Source organism: Colletotrichum higginsianum, chromosome 10 (assembly GCF_001672515.1).
Source record: "Colletotrichum higginsianum IMI 349063 chromosome 10, whole genome shotgun sequence".
Classification (NCBI taxonomy): domain Eukaryota; kingdom Fungi; phylum Ascomycota; class Sordariomycetes; order Glomerellales; family Glomerellaceae; genus Colletotrichum; species Colletotrichum higginsianum.
The window spans coordinates 1,276,496-1,292,846 of NC_030962.1; the positions used below are offsets into that span (position 1 = coordinate 1,276,496).

The 16,351-nt window shown below is 57.2% G+C and overlaps 6 protein-coding genes across 6 annotated transcripts; 2 read left to right on the forward strand and 4 right to left on the reverse strand.

Annotated features, from left to right (window-relative positions):
* Positions 1-625: 625 nt before the first annotated feature.
* On the forward strand, positions 626-1,923 carry CH63R_13855 (Peroxidase; the record flags this gene model as incomplete). The annotated part of the gene is made up of 2 exons (XM_018308829.1): positions 626-1,624; positions 1,702-1,923. 2 exons carry the CDS (start codon positions 626-628, stop codon positions 1,921-1,923), a joined length of 1,221 nt encoding a protein of 406 aa, XP_018151147.1.
* A 671-nt stretch (positions 1,924-2,594) lies between these two features.
* On the reverse strand, positions 2,595-5,388 carry CH63R_13856 (uncharacterized protein; the record flags this gene model as incomplete). Its single annotated transcript, XM_018308830.1, has 2 exons — positions 2,595-4,682; positions 4,738-5,388. The coding sequence occupies 2 exons, from the start codon at positions 5,386-5,388 to the stop codon at positions 2,595-2,597; spliced, it is 2,739 nt and encodes a 912-aa protein (XP_018151148.1).
* A 966-nt stretch (positions 5,389-6,354) lies between these two features.
* Positions 6,355-7,123, forward strand: CH63R_13857 (DJ-1/PfpI family protein; the record flags this gene model as incomplete). The annotated part of the gene is made up of 2 exons (XM_018308831.1): positions 6,355-6,925; positions 6,999-7,123. 2 exons carry the CDS (start codon positions 6,355-6,357, stop codon positions 7,121-7,123), a joined length of 696 nt encoding a protein of 231 aa, XP_018151149.1.
* A 120-nt stretch (positions 7,124-7,243) lies between these two features.
* Positions 7,244-9,689, reverse strand: CH63R_13858 (Subtilase; the record flags this gene model as incomplete). Its single annotated transcript, XM_018308832.1, has 2 exons — positions 7,244-8,308; positions 8,388-9,689. The coding sequence occupies 2 exons, from the start codon at positions 9,687-9,689 to the stop codon at positions 7,244-7,246; spliced, it is 2,367 nt and encodes a 788-aa protein (XP_018151150.1).
* An 813-nt stretch (positions 9,690-10,502) lies between these two features.
* CH63R_13859 (Amidase) lies at positions 10,503-12,254 on the reverse strand (the record flags this gene model as incomplete). Its single annotated transcript, XM_018308833.1, has 1 exon — positions 10,503-12,254. One exon carries the CDS (start codon positions 12,252-12,254, stop codon positions 10,503-10,505), a length of 1,752 nt encoding a protein of 583 aa, XP_018151151.1.
* Positions 12,255-12,940: 686 nt separating this feature from the next.
* On the reverse strand, positions 12,941-13,849 carry CH63R_13860 (Acetyltransferase; the record flags this gene model as incomplete). Its single annotated transcript, XM_018308834.1, has 2 exons — positions 12,941-13,722; positions 13,804-13,849. 2 exons carry the CDS (start codon positions 13,847-13,849, stop codon positions 12,941-12,943), a joined length of 828 nt encoding a protein of 275 aa, XP_018151152.1.
* Positions 13,850-16,351: the final 2,502 nt, after the last annotated feature.

Consider the following 16,351-nt stretch of genomic DNA (forward strand, 5'->3'; position numbering starts at 1 on the left):
ACTGGGATTCTCGCCACGGTCAGATCAAGTGGAACTGTGATTTACCGGAAGAATTAAGCAAAAAGATACGATCACCTCATCATGAATGAATGACAGCAGCCTCGGCACATAGCAGGACACGAACAAACATACCGGCCATCGCCCTCTAACATCAGTCTTGTCTCTGGTTTTTTGCGTCGTAACTAGGGGATTGCGACAACCTTGGGGATAGACAGAGACTGCTTTGATCATCGTCGCAGCGCACGTCTCGGCAACGTGTAACATGGACGGACTTGGGCGACCGGAGTGTGCAGCCGCTCCGTCTACCTCTCCTCACGTCAGGAGTCAAACTTGAGATTGGTACGATCCAAGCGGTCGGCAGTCCACGAGCCGGAAGCTAAAGAAGCCTCGTAGAATATTCTGTGGCGGCTCTCGCCTGATGTATCTGACATAAATACAACTGACGATACCAGTCGCCATCTCGACGCTCCCCAAGCTAGCACCTCCATCTCTCGCTTTCAGCTTTGCCTTCTTTCGCTTCCAACACCAAATCTTGGCCGGTCTGACTTTCGGGCGGACTCCGATTCGTTCCAGTCGTTTTCTCACTCTTGCCTTTCGTCGTTCTTGATCTCGAACGGTTGCAGCTATGAGGACCGCGTCTCTCATTGCCGCCCTTGTGGCGGGCATTGCTCTCGCTCGTCCTGGCATGGACATCAAGAAGCTGATAGCCGACGCCCAGCTGCAGATCCGTCAGATTGGTGGCGGTGGCCCTTCGACAGAGCTGATCGGCGACCTCGTCGAACTCCGCGAGCGCGAACTGACAGCGACCGGGGCCGCCATCAGGGATATCTTGATCACCGAGGCCTCGGGCCAGGACGTGGATACCTTTTACGACGAGTCTGAATTAGCACCGAAGGGTTCCGAGGAGTGCGACAGTGACGATTGTTGCATTTGGAAGTACATCGCCGACGACTTGGCCAAGCAGATGGTGGGCACTGCCGGCCGGTGCAACAGCGTCGCCCGCGGCGCTATCCGTCTTGGTTTCCACGACGCCGCCGCCTGGTCCAAGTCGACGGGCGGCACAGGTGCCGACGGCTCCATCATCCTCGCCAACGAGTGCAAGACGCGCTCCGATAACAAAGGCCTCGAGGAGATCTGCGACATGACGGCGACCTGGTTTGCCAAGTACAAGAAGTTCGGCATCAGCATGGCAGACCTGATCCAGTTGTCCGCCAACGTCGCCACGGTCTCATGTCCTCTCGGCCCTCGCGTCCGCACTTTTGTCGGCCGCAAGGACTCATCCACCCCCGCCACCAAGAACCTCCTCCCCGATCCCTCGGACAGCTCCGCCAAGCTGTTCAAGCTGTTTGGGGAGAAGTCCTTCACGCCCGCCGGTCTTGTGGCCCTCCTGGGTGCCCACAGCACCAGCCAGCAACGCTTTGTCGACCCTTCGCGTGCCGACTCGCCCCAGGATAGCACGCCAGGCACGTGGGACATTGCCTTCTATCAGCAGACGCTCAACCCCAACGCGCCGCCCGCCGTCTTCAAATTCCAAAGCGACATCCACGTGTCCCTGGACCCCGAGACCAACGAGGTCTGGAGAATGTTTGCAGCGGGGCCGCGCGGTCAAGCCGTGTGGAACCAGGTATGGAAAAAGATTTCCCGTCACACCTTCGTCCCATCTGATATAACCTTGTTTCCGACCTAACACCTAAAATTCAGGCCTATGCGTCCGAGTATGTTCGCATGTCTCTCCTCGGCGTCAACAACATCAACGACCTGACGGAGTGCACAAAGGTCTTGCCGCCTTTCCGCCCTGCCTTTGAGCAGCCTGACCAAGACCTCCTCGACAAGGTCATGGGCTCCGTCCTTAACTCGGACCTCGTCAAGCAGGCGTTGGAGAAGGGCGACAAGATTCCTCCCGCCGCATTGTCGAACCCGTGATGCCGAGTCTTGTGTCGGGGGCGTACATAATTATTCACTATTCTCTATTCTTCTTCCATCACCCGATTCCCTCTTCTTCTACCATACCAGGTTGTTAAATATATCTTGCATGTATAACAGGACCAAGGCGTTTCGGGGATATCGCGTACCATTACATGCATAGCGCGCACAAAAAGAGAGTCACGACACCAACCATGGGCCGAGGCTGGCCGGAGCCAGGCGTGTACCGAGGGACCGAAGCATACTCTTGTTGTTCTGTGACGATAGTTTACTTATAATTCTTTTCTCACTCTTTCCCTTCTCTTCCATCTCATAAGACATCAAAGTAGACGACAATTGTAGTTGTTCTTAACGATCCATTCTCAACTTCTGCTCAGTATCACGAGGCAAGGTTGCAAGAAATATGTCAACGGTTGGCACGGCTCTCTCCCTGAGCACTCCCTTCTGGTAGCCGAAGGTGGGATGCAAAGCCCGATTCAGATCACCTGCGCGGTGTTGCCACGCGAACCTTGGCCCGAGCCAGCGGAGGGTTTGTTTCGTTCTGTTAAAGTTCTGTAACGAGACCAAGAGGGCCCAGGGCCGAACGCACACGCGGGAGGGAGGGATAATTGTGCGAGGTGCTGACGGCGCTCGCCACCCAGATCCGTCCGAACAAAAGTTCGCTGCCGACTCTAGCCTAGACGCGCACTGACTCTGTCGACGAGATCCCGTCCGCCGAGGAATTCCTGCAGCATGTCTGCCCTCTCGGCAGGACTCATTCCCAAGAACCGCACGAGCGTTCGGTCTTGGCCGTCTTCTGGATACGTGCCCTTGACGACGGCGAGTGCGACCTGGGCGGCGTACATGTTGAGGCCGGCCCGTCTGAGGAACACCTCCCATTCCGTCTCTTCAGGCATAAGGATCTGCTGCACGTTGGAGGCCGCCTCCTTGACGTGGGTGGCGATGAGGGCGCACGTCCAGCTGGCGAGCGTGTGGTTCCCGCCGCCCACGTATATAGCTCTGATACTGCAGCCGCCACGGCTGCCAAGAGAGGATGCGAAAGCGACAAAAGAAGCGTAAGCCTCGGCGTCGGCTCCGTCCAGGGGGCTGGCGTGCTCGCCCGCGAGATTTCCCTCCGAGACAAGGACGATGAGCCGCTCGTAGAGTGGCGCGACTTTCACAAGGCGATGGCGGATCTGAGAGAGCTGCGCTTGGGAGCCCGGCAGCGGCTTCTGTCGGATCTTGAGGATCGTGGTGATGATGATGCCCGTCGCCGGGGACGGGATAATGTCGGCCTCGTACGAAAGCGGGGAGTCGACCTCGACGCGCCTAGTGCTGCCCGAGGACCAGGCCCAGGTATTGTGCCTTGTGAAGTCGCGGTCCACAAGATCTATGCCTGGGATCTTGGCTTGGAGGGCTGAGATGATGCAGCGCGGGAGGCAGACGGAGATGACGATGCGAGGGGGTTCTTCCAAGCTGTCGACGTGCGGGCATGGAGCGTCAGCAAGGACAATGCGTCTTTCTGGCTGGTGTGCCTGGGGTTTCTGTGTGTTTTGCGGTGTCTGTTTTGACATAAGTTGGCACGAGGCTCCAGAAGTGTTCGTCAGTGACGCTAACGATGGCTTGTGTCGCTTTATTGTGCGGAAGTCCATGTAGTTGGATAGCAGCCGTTCAGTTGCGTTGGCGTCATTCTCGCCGAGCAGTAGGCCGTCTCCCAGAATCTTCGTCGCGTTCATCTGCTTGGCCTTTCGTCGGGATTTTACTCCTTCCGTCGGAGATATGAGGCTCGTGGGTTCTCCTTCGGCGACATGCGCCGTTTTTCGTTTCCTGATCAGATCCATAAAATCGTCTTCTGGCTCGAGTAGACTGAATTGTTGGTCTTGGTGGTCATCTTCACAAGGCAGCGGCAACTCCTCGTCGTCATTTTCGGCGAGAGCCTTGAGTCGACGTCTACGGTGAACGTAGTCGGCACTGGTTGGAAGCGCCGAAGCGCTACTGCTTCCCAACAGCTCTTGCAATACGCGGGCATCCCCCACCGATTCTCGTACATTGGCATGGGCCAGGGACACCGGAAAGGGTATCCAACGGAGGTCCCTCTGCTCCCGTGGGTTCCTCGGCCACTGGGGCGGTTTGTACTGATGCCCATGCTTGCGCCGGATCCACGCGAACATGGCGGACGGGTCTTGCGCCACCCCTTGCCAGTCTGGCGTTGGCGTGCTGAAATCGAGAATAGGGGGCCGCATTCTGGCGATGGCGTCGATAACCTCGATCTGCTCCTGCTCAAGCTTGTTGGTAATGCCGTTCGCCTTATCCTTGATGAGGAGGTTGAACTGTTCGTCGAAACTGGATTCGCCTTCGTCAATTGGAATCTCCCTGTCAGGACCAACGGGGTTGAAGCATGGGAGCCCTGAGACTCTCTCGACCAGCCCCTGAAAGGCTTCTTCCTCTTGACCCCTTGATATTCCGTCGTCCGACATCGGCAAGATCGGTACCTCCATAACCAAATTCTCCCTTGGATGTTTAGGTGTGAAGATCTCGAAGCTCGGTGTGTCAGAATAAAGGCCGATAATGTCGGACGTGGATGCCTCTGGGACTTGATCGTCATCATCCTCGTCATGAAGCTGGTTACGGGCTTGCTCGAGGTCTTCGCTAAGGAGACTTGAAGGTGAAGAAAGGGGGTCGATTTCGCAGACCTCGGCACTTGGTACGAAGACTTCTTCCTCATCAGAGTCGTTAAGGGCGGGAGCGATCAAAGGAGGAGTAATGGCTCGAACCCGTTTCTGGCCACATAATAAGCATGGATCGACATTCACAGGGCTTAGAGAAGACACTTACAATGGTGCTACCGACCTCCTCGTCGATCAATCTCTCTAGATCCTCGTCGCCCCAGTCGTCGTACAGCGACTCAGCGACGTAGAGTATGTCCTCTTCGGAAAAGTCCAGCTCGTCGGGCTCGGCACCCCGTGTGAGTTGACCGTGGAAGTGCATAGCCGAGGAGGGAAGCCCCAGGCCCTCATCTTTCTGGTCGTCAACAGGCTCCAAGGGCAATGTGTTCGGCTTGCAGAAGAAGTCGTGAAGCCTGGTTTCCGCCATATTACGGGCCAGGGCTTTCAAGTCATGTCTCGGGTCGCTCTTCAACAATGGGACTTCGAACTTGTGAACCGCCCGAGAGAAGCGGATGCCGGAGAATGTCGATTCCAGGGCTAGTTTGAAGACTTCTCGTTGATTATGGACTTTCACGATATCTGCGAGGATCTCCTCGGCGGCAGTGTTATGGTAATCTGACTCGGAGGGGAACAACGGTTCTGGTATCATGAGTGGCTGTACTTCTGGAGGGTCGCCAAGGTCAACTGTGGACGATGTGCATTCTGGATTCTGGGATAGCTCGACGATAGAACGCCGGAGCTCCAGGAAATAGGTCTCGGAGTCGGCGAACAACCCGTGGAACAAGGCGTATTCCGCTGGTTCGGGGTTCTCAACGGTCATGGTGTTCTCGGGACGGACGTGATATAGTAGCTGATATCTTATCGAGGATTAAAACAAGTACATAGCAGTTTGAGATCTGTACGAGGACCGCCACTGGTGACTGCAGTAGAGGCACCTGACTGCCCAATGTTGTGTATCTCGTGGTTCGTGATCTGCTTGGGAGAAGTTCATTGAAGGCTACAACTCATTCAAGGGCAAGCACCATCGGACAGCTCTTGCCTCCTTTGCGGACAAGGAGGGGCGCTGAGGCAGGAGCTCCGAGGTACGTATCCTATCCGGAAGATGGAATATCGCCGAGTCCTTTCCATCCCGAAGTGGGGCCGGAGTCCGGCATGCTGAGCCGCCGCGACGCCGACGGGCATCGGAACCCACGGCTGGCCCGGCAATCTTGCGGGCAATGTGTCGACTTGGACAAATCCACCGCCATCAGTGAGACTATTGTCTGTACTTTCTGTCCCGCGTCCAACTTCCCAACTACTCAGGTCGTCGACCCTCCCCCACTCTTGCCTCCCACTGATATATAAGTCGCGGTCTTGTCACCTTGCGCAGTTACATGACTCGTCCACAGGTCCCGTCCTCGTGCCTGCTGGAGCGCTACCGAATCACACCCGCGCGGCACGGTTCGTCTTTTGGGCAAGTTCCCGATAGCATCGGTCCAAGAGTGGAGATAGGGGTTCGACGATCAGATGGAAGACGGCTTAGCGCAAAGGGGGAAACTGGAGACCGAACGACGAGGGGCAGCGGGCCACCGCTGAGTAAGGGCACGGTCTGAAGAGGAAGCTCGACACATCAGAGACCCCATCAATGCGGAGACGATGCGACTCTTGTTCCTTCCACTCGGTCCAGCGACATAAAGAGCCCCTCCGCTGCTGAATTACTACCCCCTAAGCACCGTCGTGTCACCATCTCACCAACCCCCACATCGAGCTCTCTCTTTCCCGACTCAAACAACCACAACATCTCGCAATGGCAACCCTCGGATCCAAAAAGTCCATCCGCATCGGCGTCATGCTCGAGGCCGTTCAGCTGAGCGACATCATGGGCATCGACCTCTTCGGCAACCTGTCCCGTGCGTACTACAACAAAGTCAAGGATTTCGACCCCGAGTTCGCGCAGTGGGCCGACCACCCGGCCGAGACGGAGTTCTTCTTCATCTCCTCGACCCTCGAGCCCGCCGAGATGACGCCGGGCCTGCGGTTCGTCCCCAACGTCACCTACGACGACTGCCCGCGCGACCTGGACCTCGTGCTCATCGGCGGACCCCTGCTCAACCACCGCCCGCCCGCCGCCGACCGCTTCATGAGGGAGGCGTTCCCCAAGACGAGGGTGTGGCTGACGACCTGCATCGGCAGCCCGTGGCTGGCCAGCGCCGGAGTGCTCAAGGGCAAGAAGGCGACGACGAACCGCGAGTTCCTCAAGATCGTGAGGGAGATCCACCCCGAGACTGAGTGGCTCGATCAGAGATGGGTCGTCGAGGAGAAGGAGTACGACGGCGAGGGCAAGGGCGAGCTCTGGACAGGGGGTGGAGCAGGAGCCGGTAAGTCTCGCCGCGTGGAGACGAGCCGCTGGTGGCTCTCGACTCGAGAAACTTGACGCTCACAATATGACAGGTCTTTCCATGATCATCACGTACCTGAACAAGAACTTTGACCCGGGCTTTGTTCAGAAGCTGGCCCTTGAGGCGATCGCCTTTGAGGAGCTGGCCCTGAACCAATTTTACAAGACGGCGAGGTAGACACAGTCAGTTGTCTTTGTTGTTAGGCGGAAGGACAGAATGAACGGCAGCGAATAACTTTACGTGTTTTGACATGTGCAAAACAGTCCAGAGAATTAATGAGAGATGCCCCCCGCTGAGCTAAGCCTGCACGTATCGAATGATGAACTCGGGAGAGTCGTACCGTTCCCAGCTCTCAGGGACGCTTCTATCCGCCATGAGCTTCAACGCAAAGATGCTGAGCCGGTATCGCCCGGCCGGCGCCCATGAACCATCCGCCAGGTTTCCATTCCAGGAGCTCAACCAGCCGATGGGTCTCCTGAACAGCACGGGATACCCGGCCACATTCCCCAAGCTTGTGACACCAAGACCGAGGCCGTTGTCTTTCGCGTCCGGGTTCGGCTCGGACCCAGGAGCCGCAATCGGCACGGCCTCGAGACGAACCTCCGCGCTGCCCATCACCAGCCAGAGGAACTGGTCGGGGAGCGCTCCCAGGGGAAGAACCAGATCCGACGTTTCGAGCAGCGGCTGAGCCCAGTCCGGGTGGGCGGCCGGGGCCGCGACCTGGAAGGTCGTGTTCGCGAGCACCGTCGGGTTCCTCGCGTCGTCGCTGCGAGAGAGAAAAAGACGGTGGGAAGGGAGGACCGTGGCGTTCTTCATCGAGCCGGCGACGCCGACATACGGCACGGAGAGGGCGATGTCGTCGTCGGTGTTGGTGCCGTTGAGGACGACCCATCCGGAGTACACGGGCAGAGTTGCTGCGTCGAGCCCTTGCGGGGGTACGACGCTCACGCTGACCTCGGCACTCGCGTTCGGCTCCAGGGTGAAGGTGGCCGGCTCGAAGGTCAGGGTTGCGTATGCCGTGGAGAGCCCGGGCGTGCTCTGGCGGTAGATGTCGCTGAGCGTGATGGCCGTGAGGGCCGGGGCGTGCGAGACGTTGTACGTCGCGACCGAGTCCCCGACGTTCGTGACCGTGAAGGAGGTCTCGGACACGAGGCTGTCCGTGTCGTTGAAGGAGATGCCGGCGACGCTGAGGATGGAGGTTGCGTATGCCGCGTCGTAGGCCTGCACCATGCCCGCACCTTGCTGCGCGACCGGGCCGAGGCCGGCGCTGAAGTCCTCTCCGCCGTAGCTCTGGGACAGATTCGGCTTAGCCGTCGACGCCAGGAGTCGCTTGATCAAGTCCGGGTCCCTAGTCCCGCGAGCCTATCGAACGTCAGCCCTGCCATCTGTCACTTCTAGAGCGAGGGTCGCTGCCAATATGAACAAGTCACAAACGACATACCTGGGAGACAAGAGCAACGATGCTGGCCACGAGAGGGGTTGCCATGGACGTGCCAGACGCCACGGCGTACTCTCCAAGCGCAACGGGCCAAGTGCTCATGATGCCGCCACCCGGAGCACCGAAGCTGGGTGCGAGGCCAAGCTCAAAGGTAGGCCCCCAGCTGGTATATGCCGACACCTTCCCGGCGCTGTCGGCGCCTTCGCTCTGGTACGACGAGATGGACATGACGCCGTCGCCGGAGCTCGGATTGCTGAGGCCGAACAAGCCCTCGGTGCCGCCGACCTGGTTACCCGCGGCAAAGGTGCATGGCACGCCGGCGTCCACGATCCTCGAGACGGCCACAGAAAAGGCCTCCCCGGCCCACCCGTTGGGGCTCCCGATGGAACCCGTGATGATGTCGCTGCCGTCCTCGAAGGCCCTGATGACGCCCGCCAGCATGACGTCTCCCGACGTCAGGCCGTTGCAGGCGAAGGTGCGGTACGCGCCCAGCCTGACGCCCGGCGACGCGCCGGTGAAACCCATGGGGTTCTCCGTGGCCGCGACGATGCCGGCGACGTGCGTTCCGTGGCCGAGACAGTCCTCGAATGGGTCGTTGTCCGGGACGGGCGCGCTGGTGCCGTCGTAGGAGTCGCCGACGAGGTCGTAGCCGAACTCGACGAGGCAGCCGGGGCCGAAGCAGCCACCGAGGGCCGGGTGGGTGTAGTCGATACCCGTGTCGACGATGCCGAAGCGCAGGCCCTCGCCGGTGAAGCCGCCGGCGCGCAGCTTGTCGACCTGCGTCATGACGTGCGGCGGCCAGGCGGTCGAGTTCGTCTGGCGCTTGTGTTTGTACTTGCGCTTGAGGTCCTTGCCGGTCCAGGAGACGTCGATCTCGGGGACGGCGATGAGGGGGACGGGCCAGATGTTCTTGACCTGGGGCAGAGAGCCGATCCTGCTGAGAGTCTTGTCGTCGTGGTCCTCGACGTTGAAGGAGACGCCCCTGAAGATCTTGGAGTCCAGGCTGAGGCGCTGGGACACTTTAACAATGCCGGCCTCTGACTCTAGGCGACTTAGAAACGCAGGTGCATCCTGATCAGCAGTTAGCAAAGGCTCGCCCCGACAAGAGTGAGAGTGAGTGGGAAGGGTGAGGATGGGGATGGGGGTTCGTTGACTTGCCTTGCTGTCGGCAAACTCAACAATGAACGCTCCAGGAACGTTTGTCTGCTCGATAACTGGCGTTGTCTCGGACCTCTCGACCGTCGAAGCAACAGCAACAGTCACAAGACTAGCCAGAGCCACCACAGAGGCTCTCCAAGCAACCATGATGAGTAGGTTCTCCTAGCTATGATTGGGTTTCGGGCGACGTTCTTCCTGAACAGATGGAATCTCTTTTTCCTGCATCTTATCTACATGCCATAGCCATATATAGGTCTTCGATTACACGGACAGCGTACATGCGCTCGTCGACGGAAAGGACATCAATGTTGCATCGTCCACCGCAGCACATCAATAGAGGGAGTGGGCGTCTCCTCCACCATCGGCCGATAGGCCGATGATTACTATTGTTGGCCTCGGTGCGGGGCCAAACCGGGCCACCGAGGGGAATTGAGCAAGATAAGGAGACTCACATGAGATTTCCGCCGTCACAGTCGGATATTAACCCACCAGGAAAACGGTTGGAACCAGGGGGATGAGCTCACCCGTGCTACTGCATCGAATGCCAGTGTTGCAGCGGCCGGTGGCATCTACTAGGGAACTCATCAACGGGCGACAAGGCGCATAAGGGAAGGTGGTATTCGTGTCCCTGAGAACCCTGGTTATCCTGCGCGGCGCGAATGCGGCCAAACCTTGGCGCAGATTGCGAGTTTGCCCGGGTCGACGAACCGGCCTCGACATTGAATCATACCAAGAGCCTTATCCGGATCCTCACGCTGTTGGTATAGGAAATGAGAGGTACGAGGCTTGTAGATAATCGATCCGGACAGTCGCTCTGCTGATCAATATGAAAAAACAGCCCTTGGAATCATGTCCATCCCCCGTCTTTCTAGTATCTGCCGCTTCTCTTCGTAATCATCGACGTTGACCTGCCTTGCCTTTTGCACGAGACCTATTTGTGCGGGCTTGCGTGACAGGACCTCAAAGCTTCGCGTGGGCGTTGCCTCCTTTCCTCTTACACGCCGCATCCACGCAGCCCATGACATCAACCAACCTGTCGTCCTGCAGCCGCGGCACAACAACCTGGACGCTCAGCGGCGTCCCTAGATACACCCTCCTATCAATCTTGCTCTCGTCCCAGAGCTCGCGGTTCCTCTGGTCCCAGCTCCCCAGAACCTTGCCACCCTGCGGCCTGCCGAGCTGCAGGTCGCTCTCCTTGACGTCCCGCACAGGCACCGTTGCCGCGGGATAGTCCAGCAGAACCCAACTGCTGGTCATCCCCACGGCGTTGTAGCCGTCGATCGGCGGCACGGGGTGCGGTGCCACGGGACAGACGAGGGCGTCGAGCTTCTGCCGGCGGCGGCCGTGCTCGTCGTCCTCGACCCAGATCCCGAGCATCTCGCGCTCCAGACGGGCGCGTTGGGCCTGGAGCTCGGCGAGGCGCGGGAGCGGCTGCGGTCTGCCCTTCTTGAAGCGCGACGCCGTCCACGGCACCAACGGTTCGCCCGTCGCCTCGATCATCTCAGCCATCGTGACACCCCCGTCGGCCCCCATCAGCTTGTTCATGACGGACTGCGCCTTGGTCCATGCCGGAGGGCATCCCAGTTCGACGACCTTGACGCCGGGGGTCGTCGCGAGGAAGTACGCCACTTCGTCCATCATGTTGGCGATGGGCGGGTGGAGGTTGCAGTTCCCGTCGGTGCGGAGGATGCCGATGACCAGCTCGCCGTGTTTGCCGCTGCCGGATGGCGATACCAGTGACGATTCCCGGGGACCCGGCGACCACGTAGCCGGCATGCAGTCTTCCCCCCACAGCGCGGCCCGGGGCACGATCTCGCGCATGAGCGAGTCAATGTCCTCGACGCTCCGGCCGATCGGACCGGCGACGGCCTGCACCGACGTGCGGCTCAGGCCCTCAACCCCCGTCAGCGCCTGGCCGCCGTAGGGCACACGGCCGTTGGAGGGCTTGAAGCCGTAGACGCCGTTGCACATGGCCGGCACGCGGATGCTGCCGCCGATGTCGGTCCCGATACCGATCATGCAGCCCCTCATGGCGACGAGGACGCCCTCGCCGCCCGAGGACCCGCCGGCAGTGCACAGCCGGTTGACCGGGTTCATCGTGCGGCCAAAGACGTTGTTGACCGAGTCGAGGCTGGCGAGGGTCTGCGGCACGTTGGTCTTGGCCACGACGACACAGCCCAGCGAGAGGAGGAGATCGACCAGAGGCGCGTTCCGTGCGGCAGGCTTGTGGCACAGGTACGCCAGGCCTATCGACGTGTCGACGCCGGCGACGTCGAAGGTGTCCTTGACCGACACGGGGAGGCCGTGCAAGGGCCCGAGGGGCACGCCGTGCTCGCGGAGGTACTCGTCGAGGTACCGCGCGCGCTGCAGGGCCGCGTCGAAGAGGGGCTCTGTCAGACAATTTGTGAGCTGGTGGGCGATGGCCGCGCGATGGCAGAAGGCTTCTGCCACCTCCACCGCCGAGAGACTACGCGAAGAGACGGCCTGGCACAGCTGCGGGATTGTATAGGACTCGGTGACGGAGACCTCGGCCGGCGAGAGGAACTGGCGCGGGATGTCAAGGACGTTCTGGGGCCCGTCTTGAAGCCTCGGTGGGTCTTTGGGGAGGACGTGGGACGGTATGTGCCATTTTGAAGGGATGTGACCTGCTCGTTCGGCCTGCTTGCGTCGGGCGATGGCTTTCCACGATTCCTGCTTTGGTTGAGACGACATGATGAGACCGAGTAATAGTTGACGGAAGAATTGATCTGTAAAGAAGCCACAGCTGTGTTGAAGATGACTCGTGGCGCCCCGATCCAAGAACGACGTCGTTGCTGTGAGTGTTGTGAGTGCTGGAATGAAGCCTTGAGCGAGGGGAGGGGGTGGAATGAGGAGATGCTACCTCGGAACAAACTCTCAAAGGCCCAAAGATAAAGATAGGCCAAAGCGGCTTTTTGTTGGCTCGGATTTTCCCCAAGCATGCTACACAGCATGTTGAGTTTAGCTGAACACCATGCGGGGGAAGCTCAAAGAATCTCTGTTGCCGCCGCCCGCGGACGGCCAGGTCGGAATTAATAAAATGCTCTAAACAATAGGCTACAGTGTTTACTAATTCTAAGGATGCCTACTATAATTCTTTATAAGGTTAACTATGTTATAATACAATTTGTTTTAACTACTTTGTGCTGAAGATGTTAGCGACAATTCTTTACTTTTTTGTACACAAGGCCAGTTTAAATAATGCCTGCTACTTAATATTTGGCTCCTAGTAATGTCGCATTTTATGAAGATACTAGATTTTACTTTTGCTAGCTCAATATAATTAGTACGTTAAGAAGCGGATTTTCTGCTGTAGGCACAAAAAGACAGCTTTACATTCTATTGATAGGGAAAAGGCTGCACCTTTGAAATGTAGCTGTTTACTTATTAGAATACTTGGCTGTTGCAGTCAACTCTACCCGAATACAGTCGAGCGCTTTCACCTGCCTTCCATGCTCATCAAAGTTGCTCCTATCCAACCACTTCTCCAAGGCAATCCTTATCACTAGCCACTCATTGTCGATTATGCTGAACCAACTCGTGTCCCTCGACCTTCCCTTCACAATCTGATGGTTCCTCAATGTCCCCTCGTACAAATACCCGAGCCGCTCCGCCGCCCGGCGGGATGCCACGTTCAGACTGTTGCACTTCCACGACACTCTCCGATACGGCAGAGACTTTCCTTCCTCCACGCGAACCGGCTCCAGCACATTCTTCAACATCAGGTAATGCGCCTCAGTTGCCGCTGCCGTCCGCTGTAGCGCCGGTGCAAACAACGCTCCCACCTCGATCTCACGGTGCGCCGTGCCAGCCAGCGAATACGCCATGAAACCGAACACCTCTGCGTGCCCCGCAAAGCCTGCCTCTTCATCTGCCGCTTTCACCGGGTTCAGGTGTGCCGGATCAGCTAGGACGGCGTACAAAATAACATCCGGCACAGCAACCAGATCGTCGAGTTGCTTGCGCAGGTCCGCTTCCGAGCGGACCTCGTCGAACGGAAAGTAGTCCACCAACCATTGGTTCTCGAGTAGCTGGAGGTTGCGCCAAAATCTGGCCCAGTGAGTTGGCGTTAACCAAGGTTCGAGTGTAGCGAGGGAGCCGTGCAGAACGACGGATCGGTCTGGTACAGCAGCGGGGAGGGTGCTGACGGTTGGGCCGAGTTCTGTGTTTGCGGGGGCGTCGGATTAGTGTTGTTGTGCGAGAAGAGACGAAGAAGCACACAGTCAGTCAGTCAGTCAGTCACCTTTGTCAGTAGGAGTCCCGCCCAGGATCTGGACCTTGGAGGACATCTTGGGTGTTCTGGTCTGGCAATTCACTGAAGCCGATGGATACATCTCAGTGAAATTCCGTGATTTAATCCTTGTTTGACGTGAGCTTTGGAATGGAATAGAAAATATTGTGTTGGATGGAAGTGATGAATGGATGGATGAGGAGTCATTGTTGGGTGGTTCAAATGCGGGGTGGTTGAGTGTCACAGGGAACTTCTGGCGCAATTGCTGCTGTGCAAGTGGTTCCACTTTTGCGACATTGAGTTAGCCGTCCGAGGCGAGGTGACGTTAGTCGAGATTTCTTCTCCCTGGCTCTCATTTCTCATGCCATGCGGTGAAATGGGCTCTGATCTTTGACATTGGCGATCAGCCTTAACAGCTGCTAGGCCTGTCAACCGTCTATAGCGATGCTGTCATTTCCATTTGTTTCTAATAAGGTTGTAAAAATGAGGCTCGAAAGACCCTGGCGCGTGTATGTCAGTAACATTTCGTTGCATAGTGATAATAGCTGTTATTCAGGGAGGAAGTGATTGGGACTGTTGTTCCAGACTCACCGTTAGCAACGTGGTGAACATACTGGCTAACAGGGGGGCTTAGGGATAACACACCAACGGCAGCATCGTTCACCCTGGTCTTCAGCCCGATCAGTTATGCAGTGGCTCTGAACGTCGGCGTCCTGGCGCGGAAAACTCGAGCAGATTTGAAGCCTTTGACGGAGTTCGACTCGGGTTTGTTCCTGTCCAAGTGTTTCTTTTTACTCTTGGCCGTCATCAATCTACTTTAACGCCCTTCCCGTGGGAAGCCTTGAAGGACCGTCTGATGGTATGTTGAAATCGTCGGGAAACATCATAAAGGAAAATTGCTGCTTTTGAATTTGGCTCTCACCATCTTCAAGCCTCTCGCCCAGCCTTGGATTCCAACAAATACTTTTGGTAACTTCTTACTAGTAGTCTACATTCTAAATAATTTATCATGTACACAATTGATTGCTATATTCTCCAAAGACTTAATCCTTTTAGTACAACCTATAGTACTATCACCAGCTTTTCAGCCTTAGCTTCTACTGATAGATACTACTACAGAACTTCAACTGTAACAAAAGACTTCTGGGCGTTTTACAATGCGTTTCCTGTAGCCGCGTGCGGCAGTCCTCGCTGGCTCTATCCTGCGGAGTATCACTCCAGGGACCTCATGCTTCATATTTTAGACACCTGGAGGAGGTGCAATACCAACTCGATCAGGACCATGTCGGCAGGTCTTGTCTGAAAGTAAATACACCGAGGCCCTTCCACAGTCTTGATGTCGGGTCAGATCCCTGAAATCCTCGAATCTAATGTTTGTAGTGAACACTTGTCGAGGGTCGTGGTCAAAAAGAGTGCCATAGTCGGAAAAGAGGAAGACAAAAGGCAGACTGGGGGGTTCTCAATCACACAAGGGGTGTGGGTTTAGGGAAGAACATGGGATAATTAGGACTCATCGCGGGCAAGCAAGCACCCTGCGTAAAATGAGTCTGTCATTAAACAGGCCGGCAACTATCATCATGAGTTGGACATGCCATCTCGTCTTATTCTGCTCCTACATCCCATACACCATTGCCCTGTTTTCTTTCCAAGTGCTATCAATACCCACCACAGCGGGGCCGAGATAGACACATGAACAGGCTTGCCAGGCGAGAACACCAAGAACCACAAAAGCATTACAAAAACAGGAAAAAGGCATGCCGGAGGCGAACAACGAAACCTAGACCCTCTCCGCCCCGCGAATTCCACGAGACTCGAGGCGCCCACCCCGTTGTCCCTATGGCTGACCGCTGCATGCACCAACCTCTTCATCCGGACCCACCTGTTGCCCGTAGCAAACATTCAAGGATGAATGTTTGCTTCACTTGAGATCGCCACAGCCCGAATTCGAGTTACACAGGCGGACAGCCGTTTCTCCGGCGGCTGCCCTATGTTCCGATGTGAGCCAAGTCTTCCCAAGACAGGATACAACTGGTTGACCTTCCCCCCTCCCCTGCGACTGTCATTTTCATGGTGCATCAACTGCACGAACAATCACAGTGCCTTCCCATGGGTCTATGGGTTCTTCACCTGCGGCGAAGCCGTCCGTTGCTCCAATCAACCCCCCCAGCCGACCAGGTTATTCGTTCCAACAGCAAAAAAAAAGAGACTCCCAACCACACCAACCCAGCACCCGACAGCTGTGAAAGCCGAGAAAGTTCCATACGTCCGGTTCGAATCCTTGCGGGTAAACTCCAAAGTTTTCTTGACAACTGATACCAAGGCCGTCAACATCCATCCACCATTGGAATGAGCTGCTCAAGGCGTCTCATAAAGGCACACGCTGCAGTATCGCGATGCGGGCGCTAACAGCGGAACCCAATCGCATCAAGGTCGGGCCACCGCTTCCGCAACCAATATATCTCGGCCTGGCCGGGTATCGTGCCGTCCAATAGCCATGCTTGCTGAAGACTGCTGAGCAGCAGGCCCTGCGGCCTACCTGCTCTATACGGCAACGGCTATT